The sequence below is a fragment of the Pelodiscus sinensis genome, chromosome 2 (genome assembly GCF_052426305.1).
Source record: "Pelodiscus sinensis isolate ZL-2025 chromosome 2, ASM5242630v1, whole genome shotgun sequence".
NCBI lineage: Eukaryota > Metazoa > Chordata > Testudines > Trionychidae > Pelodiscus > Pelodiscus sinensis.
The window spans coordinates 227,105,342-227,125,864 of record NC_143053.1 but is presented as its reverse complement, the minus strand read 5'-3'; the positions used below and the strand labels follow the sequence as shown (position 1 = coordinate 227,125,864).

The 20,523-nt window shown below is 45.6% G+C and overlaps 1 protein-coding gene across 22 annotated transcripts in view; it reads right to left on the bottom strand.

The window, feature by feature from the left end:
- Nucleotides 1-3,744: 3,744 nt before the first annotated feature.
- KIAA1217 (KIAA1217 ortholog) overlaps nt 3,745-20,523 on the bottom strand; it is a 553,152-nt gene continuing 536,373 nt past the window's right edge. For 15 of the 22 annotated variants that reach the window (XM_075922523.2, XM_089776739.1, XM_089776738.1 and 12 more), the window contains 7 exons: nt 18,441-18,595; nt 16,266-16,412; nt 12,357-12,476; nt 8,400-8,477; nt 6,594-8,288; nt 6,008-6,130; nt 3,745-5,331 (listed from right to left, as the gene is read on the bottom strand). In XM_075922523.2, the coding sequence (XP_075778638.2) occupies nt 4,840-5,331; nt 6,008-6,130; nt 6,594-8,288; nt 8,400-8,477; nt 12,357-12,476; nt 16,266-16,412; nt 18,441-18,595 (2,810 nt within the window). In that variant the 3' untranslated portion in view covers nt 3,745-4,839. The remainder of the gene's footprint in view (nt 5,332-6,007; nt 6,131-6,593; nt 8,289-8,399; nt 8,478-12,356; nt 12,477-16,265; nt 16,413-18,440; nt 18,596-20,523) is intronic. The other 7 variants (XM_089776737.1, XM_089776740.1, XM_075922526.2 and 4 more) reach the window with 3 other exon arrangements.

The following is a 20,523-nucleotide window of genomic DNA, read 5'->3' as shown; positions in this document are numbered from 1 at the left end:
GGCAATAAAAACTTCCATAGCATGCCCCAAACTGTGCCAGAAGCAGTGTCTCAGAAAATTTCTGATTAGTTTTTGTTGCTGGTAGGTTCTCTGGAACAGAGATCTGAGCCAGAATGTGGTGGCAAATGGATATTTTGTGGATAAGTATGAAAATGTAGATACCGCTTTTTTTTTGGGTGGGGGGAGACCTGTAATTTTTGACATGGGAGGAGTTAGGAACTCAGTTTGCTTAAAATTAAACACTTAAATTTTGATTTTGAGTGGGATCTTCAGCCATCTTCCTGCTTTTCTGTCTTCTTGTAGGGCAGGGAAGGAGAAAGCCACCTGTGGAACTGCAGTTGCCCTTTGTAAATTGAAGACATGGTTTCTCAGTGGCTTGGTCATTTAGAAGATAGGGAGAGAGATGTGCACTTTAAGGTTCAGCTGGAGATGGAGGTTCCATCTGCACCACAGTGATAGATTCTCTATTCCCTTTGCCTAATCCACAGCAATGCAGCATGGGCCTACCTTTAAAAAAAACACCAAACCCTGAGATTTTAAATGTTACCCTGCCAACCCTTCCCCTGTGCTTTGCTTGGATTTTTGGTCCTATCAAGGAAAGCTGAGCAAGGCCAAAGGGAGTGCATTTCAGTTTCAAAATCTACCACCTCTTTCATTCAGAGCTTCTCTCTAGCCTCCCCCGTGCTCTTATGTTTATGTTCCTCTATGTTTTTCTTCCCTTTATCTTAACAAAACCCTTCCTGGCTTGTCCCCATTCTCCGGTGCACCATGTTCAGATTGCTTTGTCCCCATGGCCAGTAGCCTTGTGCACCCCATGCTACTGTGACAGGCCATGTCTTTTCCATTCTCCTTTGTCCTGTGTTTATGGTATTCCAGGAATGTTCATTGTAGATCCTCAATTACATCTCTCATTCAAGCTCTGAGCATCCTATGTCTTCTGTTCTCTATGGCCTGGTAAAATTTCCCCTCTGGTGCCATAACCACTTTGTGCCACAATCTTCAGTCCCATAGAAAACAAGGTTGGGTTGCTCACCCCAAGATCAGCCTTACTGCTGCAGTGGAAGGCTAGAGCCTTCTGATTGCTGAGCTTAGGAAGTGCAGACTGTGTGTTAGAAAAAGAAAGCCAATTGCACTTCTGTACTCTACCATTATTTTCCATTGTTCCCCTCTCCACCCACCACAACCCATCCCCAGTACTGTGGTCGGGAGGAGAGGTAGCCCCACAGAGTGGTGATCGATAGGCATGCAGGGGTGGGATTACAGCAGGGCCCCTCTTACACATTTTTGGAGTGGGCTTAACACTACAAGGCAGCAGTTGGGAAAAGAATGTCTCCTCCCTCTTCCCCCCCCCCCCCCAAGCTACAAGGAACGGGGGAGCAGGTGGATTCTGATTTATTCATGGGGCTGGCACATGGTGGCAAATTAAAATACATTGTCAGGTGAGATTGGGGCAAGTTTATAAAAAACAAAACTCTCCAAAATGAGACTCCAAAGTTGTCAGGGCAGGCAAGGCTCTAAGCTCCCTGTACAGAGAACCTGCTGAGCCATTGCCACATCAGCACCCACACCACCATGAAACACTTGCAATGCTGGTGAGATGGAGTTAGGTCAGGGCATGAGACAGGATGGGCTTGTGGTTCTTAGCAGAGAAAGCCCCCGCTGCCACACTGCACACCAGTTCCCTGGAGCCTATGAGTAACAAGTAGATGGGTGTTATCTTGCTGAAGCAACAAAAGGAAGCTGCCTTTCCCCCGATGGAATCACTGATACCTTTTTTTGTATATGCAAGGGGTTTGTGGTCAAAAAATGCTTTTTCTGTCATCAGCGCTCCCACTAGGTCTGTGTCGCCAATTTGTTTGAATGATACATTTTGCTTTGAAGCTGGTGGGTCTTAGCTATGCAGCCTCTTAATGTTCAGTGCTCCTGGGCATGGAAAGGTGCTAGACAGCCAGTGCTTTGCCTATCATTTACATGAACATAACCCTATGGCCAACTAGGTGGAGCAATGAGTACAGCTGCTTAAGTAGCATAGAGGGGTAAGGCTAGCAGCTGGGTCAAGAGCATGAGAAAGCAGGTCTGCCTAGGTCTGCCTGTGCTGCTGCTGGCTCAAACTGAGCGGGGGGCAGCGATGATCTGCAGCAGCACCTACTGAGGGGGGAGAAGTGCCCCATCATGGCTTTTGCTCAGCTGGATAGATGCAAAATGGATTAGGACACCAGCAATGCCCTGCAGACCAATGCATTTAATCAGTGCCTTTGTGCACCAACATAAACATTACATCGAAGTAGAGGAAAGATTAGCATAGGCAATTTCAGGTGTATAAACTATTAGTCATGCATGTGAAGGAAAATAGCCATGTCTAAAGACTACAACTACTCTTTACCAATTTGCTTAGGTTTGTTTGCACAATTATCTAGCAGATATGAAGATGAGTAGCTTGACATGTTTTGTAAAATGTAACCAACCTCTGTTTGGCTAAAATGGCCCATCTCGGAGGAGACACGCGAATGTCTGGGTGGTGCCGTTCGTATACTCACACTCGCAACGTGTAGCAAACCATCAAGCCTCTGCCTACATACAGGAATCTGTCAAGGTCTCCTGCCTCTTAAGTTTCTCAGCAAATGGCAAGTCAGTGTTAGGAACCTGGATTCACTGGTGATAGGTGAGAGTACAAATAGCAACCACTTTACCCCTGTACTAATGAATTATCCTGTAACTTGTTTGTAGGTATGTATGAAAATTAGATCAGTCATTGAGCTAATTTATAGGCAAACAAGCTCTGTAATTGCCAGGAACAAATGTGTGACATTCAGTAAATTAGGCCATAATTTTGGGACTGGCAGGTTCAGCCGAACTGCTTTGGCAGCATAAGCACTGTTGTTTGCAAGCCATATAGTAAAAATCTTGTAGCAGCAGGCTTAATAAAAGGGGGAGCCGCAGCGTTGTCCTATCTTCAGTGTGGAGCAGAAGTTTTGAAGGCTGCATGACCCACTCCATGTTGATGAGTTCCTCCAGTGCATGGAGAGGAAAACAAAGGAAGAAGCACAGGTTGAGGGGGAAGGAGGAGCCAATTGTTTTAGGCAGACAAGGCCATGTGACCAGTACTAAAGCTGCTTATTTCTTGCCTGCCAAGGAACCTTGCACGAAGTGCTGGGCATGCATGCCGGCACAGGCAGCTCAGTCCACCACACTTAAAAATCATGTTGATGCAAAAGTTTGCTGCTGTCTCCCACTTCTAATCCAAAGCAGCCCTACGTCAGCTAGCGTTGGTTCAGATACTGGTTTTACTATGTTTACATCAATACTGATGTGATTACCCTTTGCTGGAATGAGATGACTTGTACACGAGGGCTCCAATGACAATATTACTGCTGCAAGGGACTCGAAGAACCTTTGTGTAAGGGAGCAGAGGCTCCAGGTTTCAGCCTTGAATAACAGCAACTTGAGTTTTTTAATTGTGATAGGAAAAAGAACAGAAAATATACCTCCTCCCTCACCCCAAAAAATGGAAAAAGGAGGCAGTTCCTTTTAACTAAGTATGGTTTCCCATTTCTAAATGTCTTTTGCTGTTTGTACAGGTAACGCTTTAATGGCATTTGGAGGAACTGACTAAGATTATTGCTAAATAAGGTAGAGTCCCAATCTCAAAAAATCACAATTTTGCTCAGTCAGGCTGAATACATAAAAAGTAAAGATTTTGACTTGGAACTACTATAAGTTATTAGTGACAAAATACAAAAACATAGCATGCAGCCCTTTATTTTTGTAAAGTTCTTTGCTTAGCATAGTTCTGTATATTACATCATGGTGTTAAACAAAAAAAATTTATTTACCAAAACACCAGCTATGCAAACTTTTTCCATTTGATCAATAGTCCTCTCTCCCCATATATATATATATATATATATATTTAAAGCATGCATAAAAATTAACTTTGGTGTAGTAAAACTACTCTATGTGCCTAGCCACATATAGTATTTATTTATATAGATATTTATAGATATGTACAAAAGATTGTCAGTATACATAACAGTACAGAAGTGTACAAATCCACACTGCAATACAAGTTACCAGGTCTCAATAAAACAAAAAAATGGTGAATTTAGCTAAGAATAAAAGTAATCAGCAAATACTTATATGTAAAAACAAAATTTATTTTGTTGGATTGGCAAATTATTAAATATACTTAGAATGGCAGTGCAATATGTTAAGTTACCTCATATATACTAATACCAGTCTTACTCTGTTTCTTGTGTAAAGGTTTACTGTCCAGCATAACACTTTCAAATGTACATTATAATAGTATCAAAATGTTTTGGCAAAAAGATCTTGAAAGGAACCTTGATGTTTTGTTGACAAAAATAGAAATCTATAACAAAGCTAAATAACACTAAAATAAAAGAAAACATATTTTTGTTTCAGTTTTACATTTGTGTATAATCACACTTTAGTATATCTCTGTTCACTTGTAGTCCCCATAATGAAAATAGCTTTATACAAAACAATTTACTAAAATTTTTGGAACCATACATTTTTTTCCCATGCTCTATACATTTCTGTGTACACGCACACACACGCTCACTCACATATCTTCTGCAGTTTTTGTAACAGGTGCCAGATATAGGCAAAAATGCTCCATTGTCATTAACAGCAACAAAGTTTTACAAAACAGCTTCACTCTAGTCTATTGTATTAATCCAGTACTTACAACGTTTAGTATTAAGCCTCAAACAATAAAACAAAATGATACATTCCATTCCCTTGCTAAAAATACTAGTTGCAGATTCATTGATAATAAACAAAAGCCTTGGTGAAGTTGCATACACTAGTGTTTAGCCTTTAAGCTGTTTCCTTGGCTGAGGAGGTGATTTTGCTGGCGTTTCCATTCTGTGACTTGTAGCTGGTGAAGCTAGGTGTATGGATTGTCCTGATGCTCTTCAGGCCTTGGTTCAGTGAAGTGGGAGAGGTAGACGAAGGGGGGGAAGAGGAGGAAGAAGAGGGGAGTGGCCGCCCATTTTGAGTCTGTAGTGAGAATGAAAGATGGTGACCTTTACCTGCGTAAGGGGGGTTCTGAAACTTTAAGGAGCCATTAGAGACAGAAGGAATGAGGGAGGTAGAGTGAGCAGTGCGACCTGTTTGAGGACTCAGAGGGTTAGAGGAAGGAATGGATGTTTTAGTAGGTAGATTAAGAGGGTTAGAACTGTCACCACTAGAAGCAGACACAGAGCTGCTTTTCCCAGAGGTAGGAGAAAAAGCTGGGATCTTAGAAGCAGGTAGGGTAGGGGAAGTAGCTTTATAGTCCCCACCAGCTTTCTTAGCACTTCCATTAGCCTGCAAATAAAGATGGCAGGAGACAGTTTGTCAGAAAGCCAGTTACATCAGTCAACAGGGCCTGAGAAAACAGCCCTAGAGGAAATAAGAGGGAACTGTTCAAGGCCTGGGCTAAGTTTTGCAGCTGTGGACTGGACCTGGTGGAATCCCCAAAGTGCACAACAAAGACCACATGGAATGAGAGAGAGACAGAAAAAACAAAGCTTGCACGAGGAGTCACAACAACCTACCAACTAATCACTACAGTTGTCATGCTTCAGGATGGTTAACATGAGAATGGAAACATTTGTAGGGAGCGTTAATGTGCATCTAATGCAATCCATAGAACAGTTAGGTTAGTGTCAGTGGCTTCCTTTCAAACGCTTTGAACAGAGGCTAGCCTAGCTGTCCCGATGCAGCTCAGTTACCAAAGGGAAGAAAACAGGTTTGGCATCTTAAACGTACAGCTGAACAGTGGAGTAAAAAGCAGATGTTTTATTGCAGGCATGCACAAGTATGGTGAAAGTGTAATAAGGATCATACAGAGATTTTCATGCCCCAGGGTCCAGGATGTCTAGTTAGATCTCATTTGAAAGTAGAAATCCATTATTTGGTATAATCTATGCCAGAGACTTGACTTACATTTTTTTAACAGCTTTAAATGTCCATCCAAAGATTTGGTTTAGGGTAAAACTACCTGTCTGTATTGGCGCGGATCCTGTAGCTTGTGCTGTCTGCCTGCTTTATCCAGACTTCCTTGTCTACTTTTTGCAGCCATGGGTATTGGCATCCTGCTCGTCTGTGGAGTGGTGCTTGAGCCCTGTTAAAAGGATTGTAGGGGTACGGGGAAGACAAGGAAATCAGTGGTGAATATGAGTGTACTTAAAGAGGGAACTCACGGGCCATGCACAAAGAAGCTTTGTGTGAGAAGCCACAGTACTACATGCAGTGGAACATCAGAGTCATGTTGCGAACCACACCACTCTTGTTAATTTCAAGAATCAAATGGAGGAATCTGCTCAACTACTGATCAAACTGGATTGCATGTCAGTGTCATCTTTTCATTTCACACACAGCAGATTATTGACCCAGCTTCCCTGCATGGCCCATCACCAAACAGCAGCAGAGGTGAAACAATCTATTAGCTGTTAGACCCCTAGTGGGGAGACCAAACAAGCCACCTGAAAGGAAGCAAACAAATCACAAAGACACCTGCTTGCTTAACGGTGATTATTGGCAGATTTTAGAAAGCAGCTGGAGTTTGATTTCTCATACTAAGGTACCTTATGTGAAGCTGATAGGACTGATGAAGGGGATTCTGCACCAGCATGGCTTTCATCCAATGCTACAAGTTTTCTGGGTGCAGCCTCTTGTGCTACATGGGGAGAATAGGAGGCACTGCTTGGTGCAGGACCACATGTGGGTTCAGGGACAGCTCTTGGACTCATCTCACTGATAGTATTCTCCAGCTGTTTAATAGTCTGCTCCAGACTGTCCAGAGTTCTATATGTATTCTTTCGAATTTCATCAGTCCTAGAACTCTTTGCTGAAGACTCAGAAATGGTTTCTTCCTGTCCAGGACTATCTTTGGTAACATCCTCTGGCTGAGACCCAGGGATTTCAAATCTTGTGGCCTCCTTTTGTTGCTTTAGAGTCCCATCTTCCTCCTCCTCCTCTTCATATACCACCACCTGCAAGGTCTTCTTTCCAGTTTTGGTTCCTGTACGTATAGCTTGAGTCAGAGCAGCCAGCTGCTTTTTAGGGAACTTAAATTTAAATTTTTTCTTAGTATCCTGCTTGCTTCCAAACTGATCAGAAGAATCTACCTTCTCTTCTGAATTTAGACCATAAATTTGGCTAAATTTATTAAAATTGGTCTTTGCAACTTCTTGTTCCTCAGTTTTGGTTTCTATAGAGTCAGAAGGAGACTGATGTTTAAATTCATATTGTTGCTCCAGTCCAGGATTTGCTAAATAATTTGTAGTAGCCCTTCCATTATTAATTGTCTGCTGTGCTTCATTCTGTAACGCAGGGATTTCAGATATTTCATTTTCTTCCTCCTCCTCCTCCTCCTCCTCTTCTATCTTCTCTTCAGTCATCATTTTCTCTAACTCCTCATCACATTCCTCAAATATAGTTGAAAGTCTTTTATAAGCTGATCTGATATCCATTGGTTCTTCAAAGATGATGATGACAGGTTTTTTATCCAGACAAACCACAGGTTCTTCATTCTCTGTACTTTCTAGCATGCCTTGTTGAGATGTCTGGTCCTTTTTGGCATCAATATTAACTGTTTGTACATCTTCTCCCTTTCTGCTTACTATATCATGAACTTCTCCAGTTGACAGAACCTGGAGAGTTGTCTTGGTAATCATAAAAGCAATGTTCTCTCTTGGTGGGTTTTCTTCACTTGGAGAGCTAGCTGGAGACTCTGTCTCCTCAATGTAGTTTACATTGGTATTTCTAGATACTTTAGGCCTTAGCACAACCGGACTGTAGTCTATTACAGGCATTTCTTGCTCCTGCGATCTGGAAGCCTCCTGAGTTTGCAGTTCTGTTTGCCTGACGAGGGGTGAAACAATGCTGCTTAGGACACATTTGCCTGCACTCTTTAATGGTTTGTTTGGAGGCATGCCAGGATCTGTGTCTCTCAAGATTCCATAATTCAGCTTTTGTTTTCCAATTTCAATAGCTGGATAATGCACCCCTAAATCATCTTGACCCCCTTTTCTTCTGCCATTTTCCGGCAAGCTGACACAAGAGACATTTGTGCTGATATTATGGGGGTTCTTGTTGGAATAGTCTTTATTCCCTGCAAACAAATCTTTACTGACTACAGAATTTTCATTCATTGAAAAGCTACTTTTACTTTCAGAGATCCTGGAAATATCAGAAATCATCTCATCTTCTGTTTTCCCTTCAGTCGTCTCCTTGGGGTGGTCACTATCTTTTGGAGATCCTGTTGTATCCCCATAGACCTACGGGGGAAAGTTGGATTATTTAGTTAATCAGAGTTGTTACCTGCACAGATTTTTTTTCTCCAATTAATCACCATATCCTCAGATGAAGTGAAAACCTTGTGAACTCACCGCTCTGTACACTGCTGCACAGCCGTCTCCATAACGGTCTTCTGATTTCTGAACCTCTTCATAGGAAAATTCCAAATTCTAGTAGGATAGTGTACAACGTATTACTGCTCAAAACTATGTACGCAGCAACTATGGACTCTACTCAAAAACTGTCCTTTTTTTAATAAGGTCTCCAGAATGTGCTGAGCAAAAGCATGTGTTATCTTATTTCCAACACTGTTATACCTTGACCTGGTTGACACCGGATTTCAAAAATTCCTTAGTTTGCATAAGACTGAAGCTTGAACTAGATACAGTATTTGACTAAGATCTGTTGGGAACAATCAAACAGTAAATGAGGAAGGCTGACTGCCGCGCCAAAGGGACTGTTTTGTAACTGCAAATACTGACAGTCCCTACAGCCTGTAGGTTCACTGGGACAGTCTCCATTACTCCTCCCTTCTCAATGTCACCAGGACACAGTTTACCTTGCCTTGAAAGTAAGCTTTGAAATATGAAAAGCTGCTTTCTAAATGCCTCTGCTGTTCCTTCTGTCTAAGAGGTGATGTTCTGTGTTAATGTCACTGCAGTCTGGGCATACCAAAGCCATTCTCAAATGCCTCCTGCAGATAAAAATGATGCTTAAGCCAAAGTAAAATTTAACACCCTGAAAAATGTAAAACCCAGAAAACAAAATTAAACGTCTTTGTCTAAAGCAACAAGTCCTACAGGCACAAGATGATTTCATCCAGTAGTTCTTTACCTTCCTTGAATGTTAACTGCCACCAGAAATCCCTTTTAAATGGCCAGTTCATATGGACACAGTCCAAAGGAGGCTCTAAAGCAGGGCTACTCAACACGTGGCCCGCGGGTGGTTTGGATTTACGCAGGGCTCAATGTGGCCCGCGGGTAGGATCCTTTGAACAGGGCCTCCCCTGGGAACACGCTCCACAACAGTGAGGCGTCTCCCAGGCGGGGTGAGCATTGAAAGACGCAAACGGGCGGGCTGGCTGGAAAAGATGGGTACAGGGTGTCGGCGTTTCTAGCCCCCAGGGAAGGGGTGCCGGGACACTGTGGGAAGTGCTTTGTATTCATGCCTGTCAGTGTGAAAGAAGCTATTTGCATATATATTTGTATATATATGCAACCACAACTAAGTTGTGGCCCTCGACATGTGCTGTGAGTATCGTTGTGGCCCCCCCGGGCTTCCAAAGTTGATTAGCCCTGCTCTAAAGTAAAGAACTTTGCGGCCAATACTTCAGAGCAGTAAGCAGCTGTGCAAGGAAAGCTTCTTGGAGCAGCTATTTCTAGTTCAGCAGAGTGACAAATCCCTGTGAAAGGGGCTTTGCCCTTCACCATTGCTTTGTTGTTACTTACGGTTTGTGCTGCTGGCACTGGGGGGGTAAAGAGGCATGCTGAATACAACTGATGTGAAATAACAATTCTACAATCAGATGTCTAGTGAAAGTATTGTCAGGACAAAGGTATGACCCACATCAGCTTTGATTGCAGTAAGAAAGCCCAACGAGCTGTTGTTTATAGTGCTTGTGAGTGGGGGGAAAAATGGTTCCAATACATCAAAAGAACAATCAGATTTATATCAACAATAGTTTACCTTGGAGCCAGCAGTTATCAGCCAAGAAATTCAGGCTCCAGCACAGAGGAAACACTAGAGCAGGGGTCGGCAATCTTTTCAAACCAAAGGGCCAAACTATATCAAAATTCAGAACAAGTGCTAAACAAAGAGCTGTATAAGAATACCCATTTGCATGACTGAAAACATACAACTTTGACATAATTGAAATGATTAATAAAAGCATAAATGAAACATTGTACTCAGACTTTATTTAATGGGACTTCTGTTGCTGCATCTTTTTGCACATTTTTTTGAAGTTTACCTCATGACTGGTCAAAATCAGGCTCATGCGTGCATTCAAGTTACAGGAGTAATTACGCATTTATAAAAGTTTGAATTAATTTTTCATTTAATTTAAAAGTTGCATGTGTTTTGGGAATGACAAAAGAGCCACATTTGGTTCCATACTGAACCATAGGTTGCAGACCCCTGCACTAGAAGAGTGAAGGTACAGTAACTTAAGTGAAATCATTTAATGGACTTAAGTGTACACTTTGACTCTTAACACACAGAGTCATGCATTATTACATATGAAATTCAGACAGAAGGGCAGAAAGAAAAACAGCCAGCCAGCAGAGGACTAGGTTAATGGTTTAAAATCTTTACTTAACATGCTCCCAGTGTGCTAGCACGAACAGAGATTATGCATTGGACTACACCTACTGAATAGTGTGAATGGGGAGGCGTTATCATACAAACCAACCAAAGCCAGAGACTAATTAAAATTCAGTGTGACGCTCCAGCCACATTTCACATAAGAGTGTGTGCATCAGAGATAAACTGTCAGTCTGTACTTACTTGCTCCTTAAGGACTCAGACCTGCAAGTTGCTAAAGGGCTGCAGTTCTCATTAAAATAAAGGACTTGCAGAATTGGGCCCAATATATTTAATGGCATTTCTTGGGGAGTTTACAGCAGGGGCCCTGGCTGAATTTCATATTGTGATTACATTCTACCACCCTCCAGTTTCCTGGATTTTTCATGTTTCCATTTTACACTCCCTGTCTCATACTTTGGTACAGTGTGGTTGCTGAACACCTCTGCATTTTGTCCCAGAAATAGCATTGGGAAATGAAGTGATACTTGTACAGTGTGCATACCAGTGGGTTGAGTTTGTTAGGCTCCACTGGGTTGAAAGGTGCCAGGGAATGTCATGCAAGATGTAAGCTCGATTAACTGTAATTGCTCGGACTTTGTGGTTGTCACAACCATTATCATTACACTGAACAGTAGTTTTGAGTCAGTTCTTTGGGGAAAAAAATGTTTGTACTGTGCTTTAGAACATGTTCAATGACGCAAGCTGCTGGCTCGTCACTGTTGTACAATCATCTGGCCTTTTCAACACTGAATTTGCACTGCCAAAGAAATCTGGCACAATTTCTCCCAAAGAAAATGTGGACGTAAAAGCCCTCCGGCACATCCAACATCAGGATTTAACTGTGCAATGGAGAAAGTCAAAGGCCAGGTTAAAAGGCTGCTCCAGACACTCAACGTTGTTTGTAGATATTGAAAAATCTCACTTGGCTTGTGTCATGTGATATAAAATTAGTATTGCGCGACCAGCTGCTACAGGATCAAGCGTGGGACCAGAGAGAGAGACACAGTACTGAGTAGGGATATGAAAGGTTAACTAGTTAAGTATCACTTGTAAGTATCACTTGTTAAGGGGACTACATACTGTGTCCAGTTAACTGGTGAAGGGCTGGAGCAACTCCCTGCCGGCTGTGGACAGGGGACAGCTCCAGCCCTGCCGTGTCCACCATGGATAAGGACACTCCTGCTAGACTGGAGCAGCTGCTGTCCACAGCAGGCCTGGACATGCCAGCTGGAGCAGCCTCTCCCCGGAGGGTGGGGGGGGGGGGGTGGAGAGGGCTGCTCCAGCCCAGCCCCAGCTGGTGGGGCAGCTGCTTCCTAGTGCTGAGAGCAAACCTGGGCCTTTGTAGCCTGTTTTTCAGAGGTGCTCACCACTAGTTTCCACAGATTTAACTGGCGCTCAGCACTCACCTGACTTAGTGAAAATGTTCCAAGCTGCCCTTGGCACCAGTAGATTTGAGACCACAGGTTTCACCACTCCATTGGCGGTGGTGGTGTATTTTAAATTGAGCCACTGCCACGCCCCCCCTCACCTGGAATTCTGATGTCAAAGCTTAAGATGCACTGGCCCCCATCTTGGGCCCATGCACTACTATACCTCCCTCTCCACCAGCCTCGAGTTCAGAAGCAAACAGACCACTGAGATTGGGTTAGAGAGGAAAGGACACACATGACACAAAATTAGTCTTGAAGCCAGGGAAGAAGGTTATGTGAAGAGCGTGTGGCATATTTATAAGCACCACTTGTTACCTTCTTTTCCTTGTGATGTACTAAAGCACCAGGCCTTGTGTCTTTAACATGTGTGTCATTTCTGGACTGCTCAGCATGACTGTTTGAATTTACATCCGTAATTGAGCACTTCTGAAAAGCCTAAGGAATTAAAATACTGCGGGTTAGTAGGAGAGCAGTTGGCTTTTTACACATACCTCTCCAGAGGAGTTCCGCTTCAAAGAGGAGAGTTGTTTGAATGTTGGAAGCTGGAACCTACTCTCACCAGTCAAGTAAAGCCTGAGATTTAGATTATGAGTCAAAGCAAAAACTGAGGGTGAATGTAATTCTACTACTGCCATGAATGTCTGAGTGAAAAACTATTTCAGATTAGGTAGTATCTGCTGGCCAGCAAGCTCACACTTCATTACAAGTAATGAATGAATTTGGTCTCAGGAAACCCTTGTCAGAAAGAGTCTTTTGAGTGTCATTTTACAGCTGGGCATGCTGTGATACAGCAGAGATAGGAGTTGCCTAAAGTCAAACAAAGACCATGGTAGGTCTAGGGACCAAAAACCCAAAACTAAACCCAAAACATCACACAACAGCTCCTGAACCCATATAATCACAACACCAGAAATTATTGCATGTCTCGCCATCCCTGTCTTTCACTTGCATGCTTAACTCTGAACCCGCACTGACCTCACATAAAGCTACACTTTCAACTAAAGAGACCCAAAGGAAGTGAATGACCCTAAAGGACATGGCTGGACTGCAACAGGAAACCTTCCACCATCGTTCCACAGACTCGCACTCTGGAGGCTGGCGTGCGAGCACTCAAAATGTCTGAGTACACGTTGTGGTTTGAGTGCTGAAACCTGGCGGGAGGGAGAGCAGAGTGGCCCTGCAAGCCTGCATTCAGCCTGAGCCAGGCTGCACACACAGCTATCTTTAGAGCACTAGGACGAGCCCTGAAAGCATGCCTGGGCTAAGAGGACGATGCCAAGGTGCACTACAGACACCCTCAGGATTTGATCGCTTTCTCTCGGCACCCCGGGACTGTCCCCACTGCCCCCAGATTTGTTTCTCTCCCTGACCCACAGCTCCTTTCCCCCACTGTCCCTAGCTATCTGCCTCCAACACTCCAGGTGCAGGCCAACCCTAGGCTGTGGGTTCTTCAGACTGGTATCAGCCACACTACAGCAACCATTCTCCATGGTAGGGAAGAATAAGGAATGTAGGTTCTTCAGGGAATGTCATGCAAGATGTAAGCTCGATTAACTGTAATTGCTCGGACTTTGTGGTTGTCACAACCATTATCATTACACTGAACAGTAGTTTTGAGTCAGTTCTTTGGGGAAAAAAATGTTTGTACTGTGCTTTAGAACATGTTCAATGACGCAAGCTGCTGGCTCGTCACTGTTGTACAATCATCTGGCCTTTTCAACACTGGCCCCAAATTCTTCTGTAGCAATGCTCTGGTACAAGTCTAGTCCTAGGGGCATGGGTCTGCTATTAGGTCCTCCTCCTATTGCATCCCAGAGTGTGGGCTCTCAAGACCTCTACCTTGCTGGTCATAACTGGCTTCTCTAATTTCCTTGGGGGGTCCAGCTAATGTCTAGTTCAACAGGAGGGGGCTAAAGGCCATTGGCAGTAGTAGGCGTACAATGCTGACCGCACCCGCAGGCATAGCACTCTGGGAGCTCTGCTGATGCACATTTCCATGCCAGGTTGTCAGTAAGGTAACCTGGCAGTGCTGTAGAGGAAACCTGCCAACAGGGAAGGAGTGGCAATGAGAATTAACACCACCATTATATATGATTCATTCATGTCACTACCATGCAATTTACAGCACTAAATTACTGGCTGCAGTCAGGCACATCCTCCAGTTTTACATCCCTCCCTCATTTTCCATTTCCAAATCTACTATATATTTGTGAGAGTTTGTCTGTGTGTTCAAGAATCCCGCCTAAAAAGTAAGAACTAGGACACCAAATTTGGTACACAACTTATCTTCAGAGCAAGATAAGAGTTTAATAGTGCCTGAAAATGGGATTGCTTCTCATAGAACCCTACAGCGTAGAATCAACAGGCAGCTGAAAGGGGCTGGTTGGGGATGCGACACCTGCCGCAACCCCGAGTCTCCCACCACCCAGGCACCCTTTAATGAGGGGGGGGGACAAAACTTCCCCCCAATTTGTGCGGGGACATTGCTGGCTGTTCCCCTTTGTCAGGGAGCAAGAGGAAAGTGCATAGTTTGCTCACTCTGGCTGGGGAGCATAGGGGGCTGACGAGCCATGCACTTTGATAGGGACAGGAAGAGGAAGAGCAAGCAGCTCTGGCACAAAACTTGGTGGGGGGGGGGGAGGAGCTTTGGTCCCCCTGCTGTCCATCCCCTCTCTTCCCCCCACACACAACCCAGATTAGGGATGTTAGATGGCAAGTAATAGGATAGTCGAGTAACTGCATGAATTCTTATCAATTACTCAGCTGTTCTATAGTCCCCACTATAGCACCGGCTCCTGCTCCCCCCACTCCTCGCTGCCTCTCATACAGAGGCAGCAGGGCGGGGGGGGGGGGGAATGCAAGTATCAAGAAGTATCAACTGATATGCCTACTCTTATCGGTTAATTGTATACTTGATTACTTGTTTACATCCCTGGCCCAGATCCCCTCCTTACCCCCCCCCAACCCTGACTCCTGAACTCCCCACGGCCTCTGCCCTGAACCCCTCCTTAAGGATTCGACTAATGCTGGGTAAATGTGCTAGTTATAACTAAACAGAGGAAACTCAGAATAGAAAATGGCAGCAAACTCTCCCAGTCTTCTTCTTTCCAAAAAGTTCTCTTTATCGACCCTACTGTTTAATTGGATTCATAGTGGACTTCCCTGCATACCCTCCTTCCAAACCCCATATTACTCGTGTCCCCACTATCCCTCCACTCACAGCCTAGAGGAGGAAGAGCAGAGGGACAGCTGGGCTGCCTGTAGAGAGACAAGAGGAGGGGGAAAGGGAAGCTCACTGCTGAGCCACAGCAGCCCCTGGCAGCCAAAGGACACACTGCAGGGAAAACCTAGCTGTAGATGCCCGCGGCTGATGCCTGAGAAGGGTGGAGATTGAGTGTCACTCAAGATGTCCATCAATATGGAGGCTTGTCTCATGTATCACAAGCGTTTGGAAGACATGTCAAACCCACTGCTGAGTGGGTGGATTAGATAATGTCTGTCTATGGCTCTTCAATACCTGAAGTGCTCCACAGAGACCTAGGTATTGCTACAGAATCTCAGTCTGTCCTAACCCATGTGCTGCCATTTGCTCAGCCCGTGTCTCTTACCAGAGTACAGAGGCAGTACCATAGGAGCATGCAGCTTGGGGCCACTAGAATGTCACTGACTGCGGTGTCGCTGTCAATTATCTAAAACAGCTCCCTCTCCTGCAAAGTGACAGACCGCGGAGTGAGCATCTCTTCTCAGCAGCTGCTGTCACAATGGTGCATCCCATGGTGGGAAGCTAAATTCTGTGCAATATCGAGCATTTAGGCATATATAAACATGAGTCTAAAAAGGAGATCAAGCTTTACTGTCTGAATCCAGTTAGCCCCGTAAGATGACCAGTATCATCTGCTCCCACCAACTTCAGCAAGCAGGGGCAGCAGGCACCTTGCAGGCTGCGCCTCTGTGTGACACACTCAGATCAATGCTGAACATCCTGAATGTGTATAGCTCAGCAAACCCACTTGTGTATCTGTCATGCCAAGCCAAGAGCCACAGAAACCCTGCTTGTCCATTTCCAGGCCCGGGCAAGGAGGTGGGTGTGTTATGTGGATGTATATTCACAAAGGGGCTTGGGTGAGACATTTTCCTTTCTGAGCATGGCTAAGAACAGATACAAGGCTTGTACAGGAGCGTGAGATTGAACACCTGTAGCCAGGTGCAACTCAAAGTGCATACCTGCAATTCTGCCATTATTCGGTCTCCTTCCTCCTCCTCCTCATCCTTTGCGGCAGATGCTGGGACAGGCAGTGGTGTCCGAGACGAGGCTGGATCCTCTTTAGGTACTTTGGACTGTGCTGTTTGCCCAGCATCTTCGCTGCCTTCCTGAAAGGGGAAAGAATCACAAAGAGCCAATATACATACAGCATGTTAGTGCAAAGCAAACTCAGTGAAGTCAATGATAATGCAACTCCCCCCTATTGTGGGATTTTGGGAGGGGCTAGGTTGCTTGTCTTTGTTGAATGTCATGTCTTAGGAGCTCACTTTTTTTATCAACTTAAAACAAAAAAAAAATTGTTGCCAGGTCAATATAATCCTGATGCAATCTAGCAGAGGTAGGGAGCCTTCCACCGCCGGGTCGGATCCAGCCCCCTGCTTAATTCAATCCAGCCCATAGCAAGTCTCCGCACGCCAGCCAGAGTCCATGAGCTTTGGTTCTTGGCCCCCCTGGGCTGGAGCTGTGGCTACGAGCGCTGCTGCTAGCTCACAGTGATCGGGGAAGCTTAGCACTCAGCTTGCCAGCAGCTCCCACTGGTGGCAAGTGCAGCCAGTTGGAGCTGTGGGAGTGGTGCCTGCAGGCCAGGGCAGTGTGCAGAGCCACCTAGCCCTCCCCCAGGATTACAGGGACATGCCTGCTACAGCCACTTTCAGGAGCAGCAGAGGCACAGGGCTCCTTAGCTTCACTGCGCCATCGAACGGGAGCTACCGGAAGTAAGTCTCCAGCACCCCCTCCACCCCCAGCCCACTCCAGCTCCCTAACTTCCACCCAGAGCCCCAACCTGCTGCCCGGAGCTCCCTCCTGCACCTCAAACCCCTCATCCCCAGCCCCATCCCAGAGCCTGCACCCCCAGTTGGAGCCCTCTCCTCCTCCCACACCCCAATCGTCTGCCTCAGCCAGGAGCCCCCTCCAGCATCCTGAATCCCTCAAGCCTTTGCCCCTGGCTGGTTTTTTGGGGAGGAGTCAGCGAGCCCAATAAGGAAAAGGTTCCCCGCCCCGCAATACAGTGTGGTGTGTGAGAGGGAGAGGTAGACCCATACCGCCCCCCTCCTTTTTATTTCAAATGCAACCGATGGGTAAAGGAACCAAAAAGAAACTCTTCAAATGTTTCTGTGGGAACTCTCTTGACTCTCTTCCCCATCTGCATGATACGACCTTTTTATTTTTAATCTTCTTATGACTTGCTGGATGAAAGCCACTTGTGATTGAATTTTGCATTGTTACAGAGATGAGTGGAAGCATAATTCTCATGAAATGACCTATTAGGCGCCTCTCTGGGCCATGGCCCTGTCTCAGCTTTCAATGCTTCAGACCAGAGGTGGGCAATAATTTTTGATGGGGAGCTACTCCAAGAATTTGGTAAGTGGTCAAGTGCCGTACTCTCCCATGATATAAATGGAGGAAGTGAGGGGTCTGAGATGGAGGTTGGGTGAAGGAGAGGATTGGGGTGCAAGAGGGGATGCGGGGTCCTGGAAGGGGTATGGGTGTAGGAGAGGATTCTGTCCTGCGGGAAATGTGTTGGAGGGGCTGCAGGGGCTGCGAGGGGATTGTGACCTGGAGAAGGGGTGCAACAGGGGATGCAGGAGTTTGGGTCGTGACCTAGGGCAGGGAGTTGGGGTGCAGAAGGGAGAGGCAGGCTTTGGCTAGGAGGCACTTACCATGGCTCCCAGACAGCAGCCCAGCAGGACCCTCAGGCAGGCTTCCTGCCTGCTGCACCCGCACATGCTACTCACAGCGGCCGGGTGTGGGGCCCTGTACTCTCTATGTTCCACATGCCACTTGATTGTGGGGGTCCTCCATGTGCTGCCTGCAGAATAGGCCTGGCTCAGGCAGCTCCCATTGGCCAGTTTCCAGCCAATGGGAGCTGGGAAATTGTGCTGGGGGCAGAGGTGACGCACATGGCCTCCACAGCCAACCCGTTTGAATGGTATGGGGATGTGGCAGCAGAGAGCCAGCTTGAGGCTCCCGATGGGCTGCATGATGGCAGCAGACCAGATCTGATGGCTTGACGGGCTGGATCCAGCCTGTGACCTGTATTTTGCCCTCCCTGCTTTAGACACCGCTGAAGTCTGGGAATGTTTCATGTGCCAGCCATTTGTCAATAAGTCAATTAGCTACTGCTTGAATCATCAAACCTTGACAATGGTAGTCTCTTTTCGGATGGTATAAATGACATCTCCTGATCTCGTTGTGGTTAGGCCAGACCCCGGCAGGTAGCTGCGACGTGGAGGTGGAGGAGGTGGTGACTTTGCCACCTTGTCAGCTTCCTGTTCTGCATCGGGAACATCTTCTGCAATGTAACATGGCATCACAGAATTAACAAAGGGGGAAGGCTCTGTTTTCTGCACAGTCTATTCCACTTTAGAGAAAGTCCAGCTGCCAAGAGCTGTGTGAACTCTCGCATACGGGAGATTCTAGCTTTAAAAGGCACTTTCCTACAACTCTGAAAATACCTGCATTTGCAGAAAGAATCCAGGTCATTACACACAGAAAACTGTAGCCATCTCCTCCTTTCATTAAAGGCAACAAGGCCAGGATTTCACCAGAGGTGCATAGGTTAGGCTGCATGATGTACCTAGATGCACTTGTAGTTGGCACATTTTGTAAGCACACGTATCTGTTAACACAAGCACAAGCTGTGTGTTCAGAGGGGTATCTCTGCCATTGCCCCGCCTCTCCCGACCCCACTGCGCCTTCTTTGCAAGCCGGTGAGAGATCTGAGTGCTGCCTCCTATTCTTCCAGCATGTGGCAAGTTAAAAATCAGCACATAATCCTGCTCTGTCCGCGGGGTGCCGTCTGCACTGCACGAGGAAGGGATCTGAATGCCACTGTTACTGTGCAGCAAACACTGGGTTATCTTTGACAGCAAAGATAGCCAGGGAAATAAAAAGGAAATACAATCACATTTTTCAGTAACATACGTATTTGCCCCTGATATTATAAAGTGCTGACTCTAATGCCACCGAGAGACAGTTTCCAAAGCATAATCCAATAGCTCAGATGAGTAACCCCTGAAGGAGGCTGCTGAGTACTCTGAAGGGAACACCAGTTTCCACCACTAGACACCACCCACCCTTACAAACGACTCCCACAGGTAACCACCAGCTACCCCCAGTAGATTACCTTTCCCAGAAGCCCAAGTTCCTAGGGCTGGAAGAGACCTCAGGGGCTCATCCCCCTGCCCAAAGCAGGACCAACCCCAACTAAATCATCCCAGCCAGGGCTTTGTCAAGCCAGGACTTAAAAACCTTTAGGGATGGAGACTCCACCACCTCCCTAGGTAACCCATTCCAGTCCCTCACCACCCTCCTAGACTATGTCTAGACTGCAAGCCTCTTTCGAAAGAAAGCGGCTTGCTTTTTCGAAAGAAAGCATCCAGTGAGTCTGGATGCTCTCTTTCGAAGAAGCCCTATTTACATTGAAGAATGCCTTCTTTCGAAAGAGGAACTTTCGAAAGAAGGCGTTCTTCCTCGTGAAATGAGGTTTACCGCCGTCGAAAGAAAAGCCGCGTTCTTTCGATTTAATTTCGAAAGAATGCGGCTGCAGTCTAGACGCAGGTGAGGTTTTTTCGAAAAAAGGCTACTTTTTTCGAAAAAAACCCTGAGTCTGGACACAGCCCTGGTGAAATAGTTTTTCCTAATATCCAACCTAGACCTCCCCACTGTAACTTGTCAAAGTTACCCAGCTCATGGCTTCAACATGATTCAGTCTTATTTAAAAGGAGTATGTCTGGCTTTTTTCTTACTTATTACAAGCTTTATTTTAATGAAACTAGATGGCCATTATATAACCAAATCAGTCACAGAAGAGAGTTAAAAATCTCACGTTGAGGACTGCAAGCTGCTTGGGGTTCGAGAAGGAACTTTCCCCAGGAGCATAAGTGTCAATTACGGAAATTCAATGCCTACCTCTGAGATATCTAACACTGACCACTGTGAGACACAGAATACTGGGGTAGGCAGAGGTTGAGCTAATTCACAATGGCAGTGCCTATTTTTCTAATGTGATTAGCCTTGTCTTTGTTCTCGTTAGCTCAAATGTTCTTCAAAAAAGGTTAAACTTAAAGAACTGTTCTGATGTATTATGTAAGCCAGTCTGCCCCTTCCCGGTCATCTGGCTGTGACCCACAGCGTCACAACAAAAGTCAACTTCCAGATAAACAGCGATGGGGAACCTTTTTTAGGTTGGAGGCCACTGACCCACAGAAAAATCAGTCA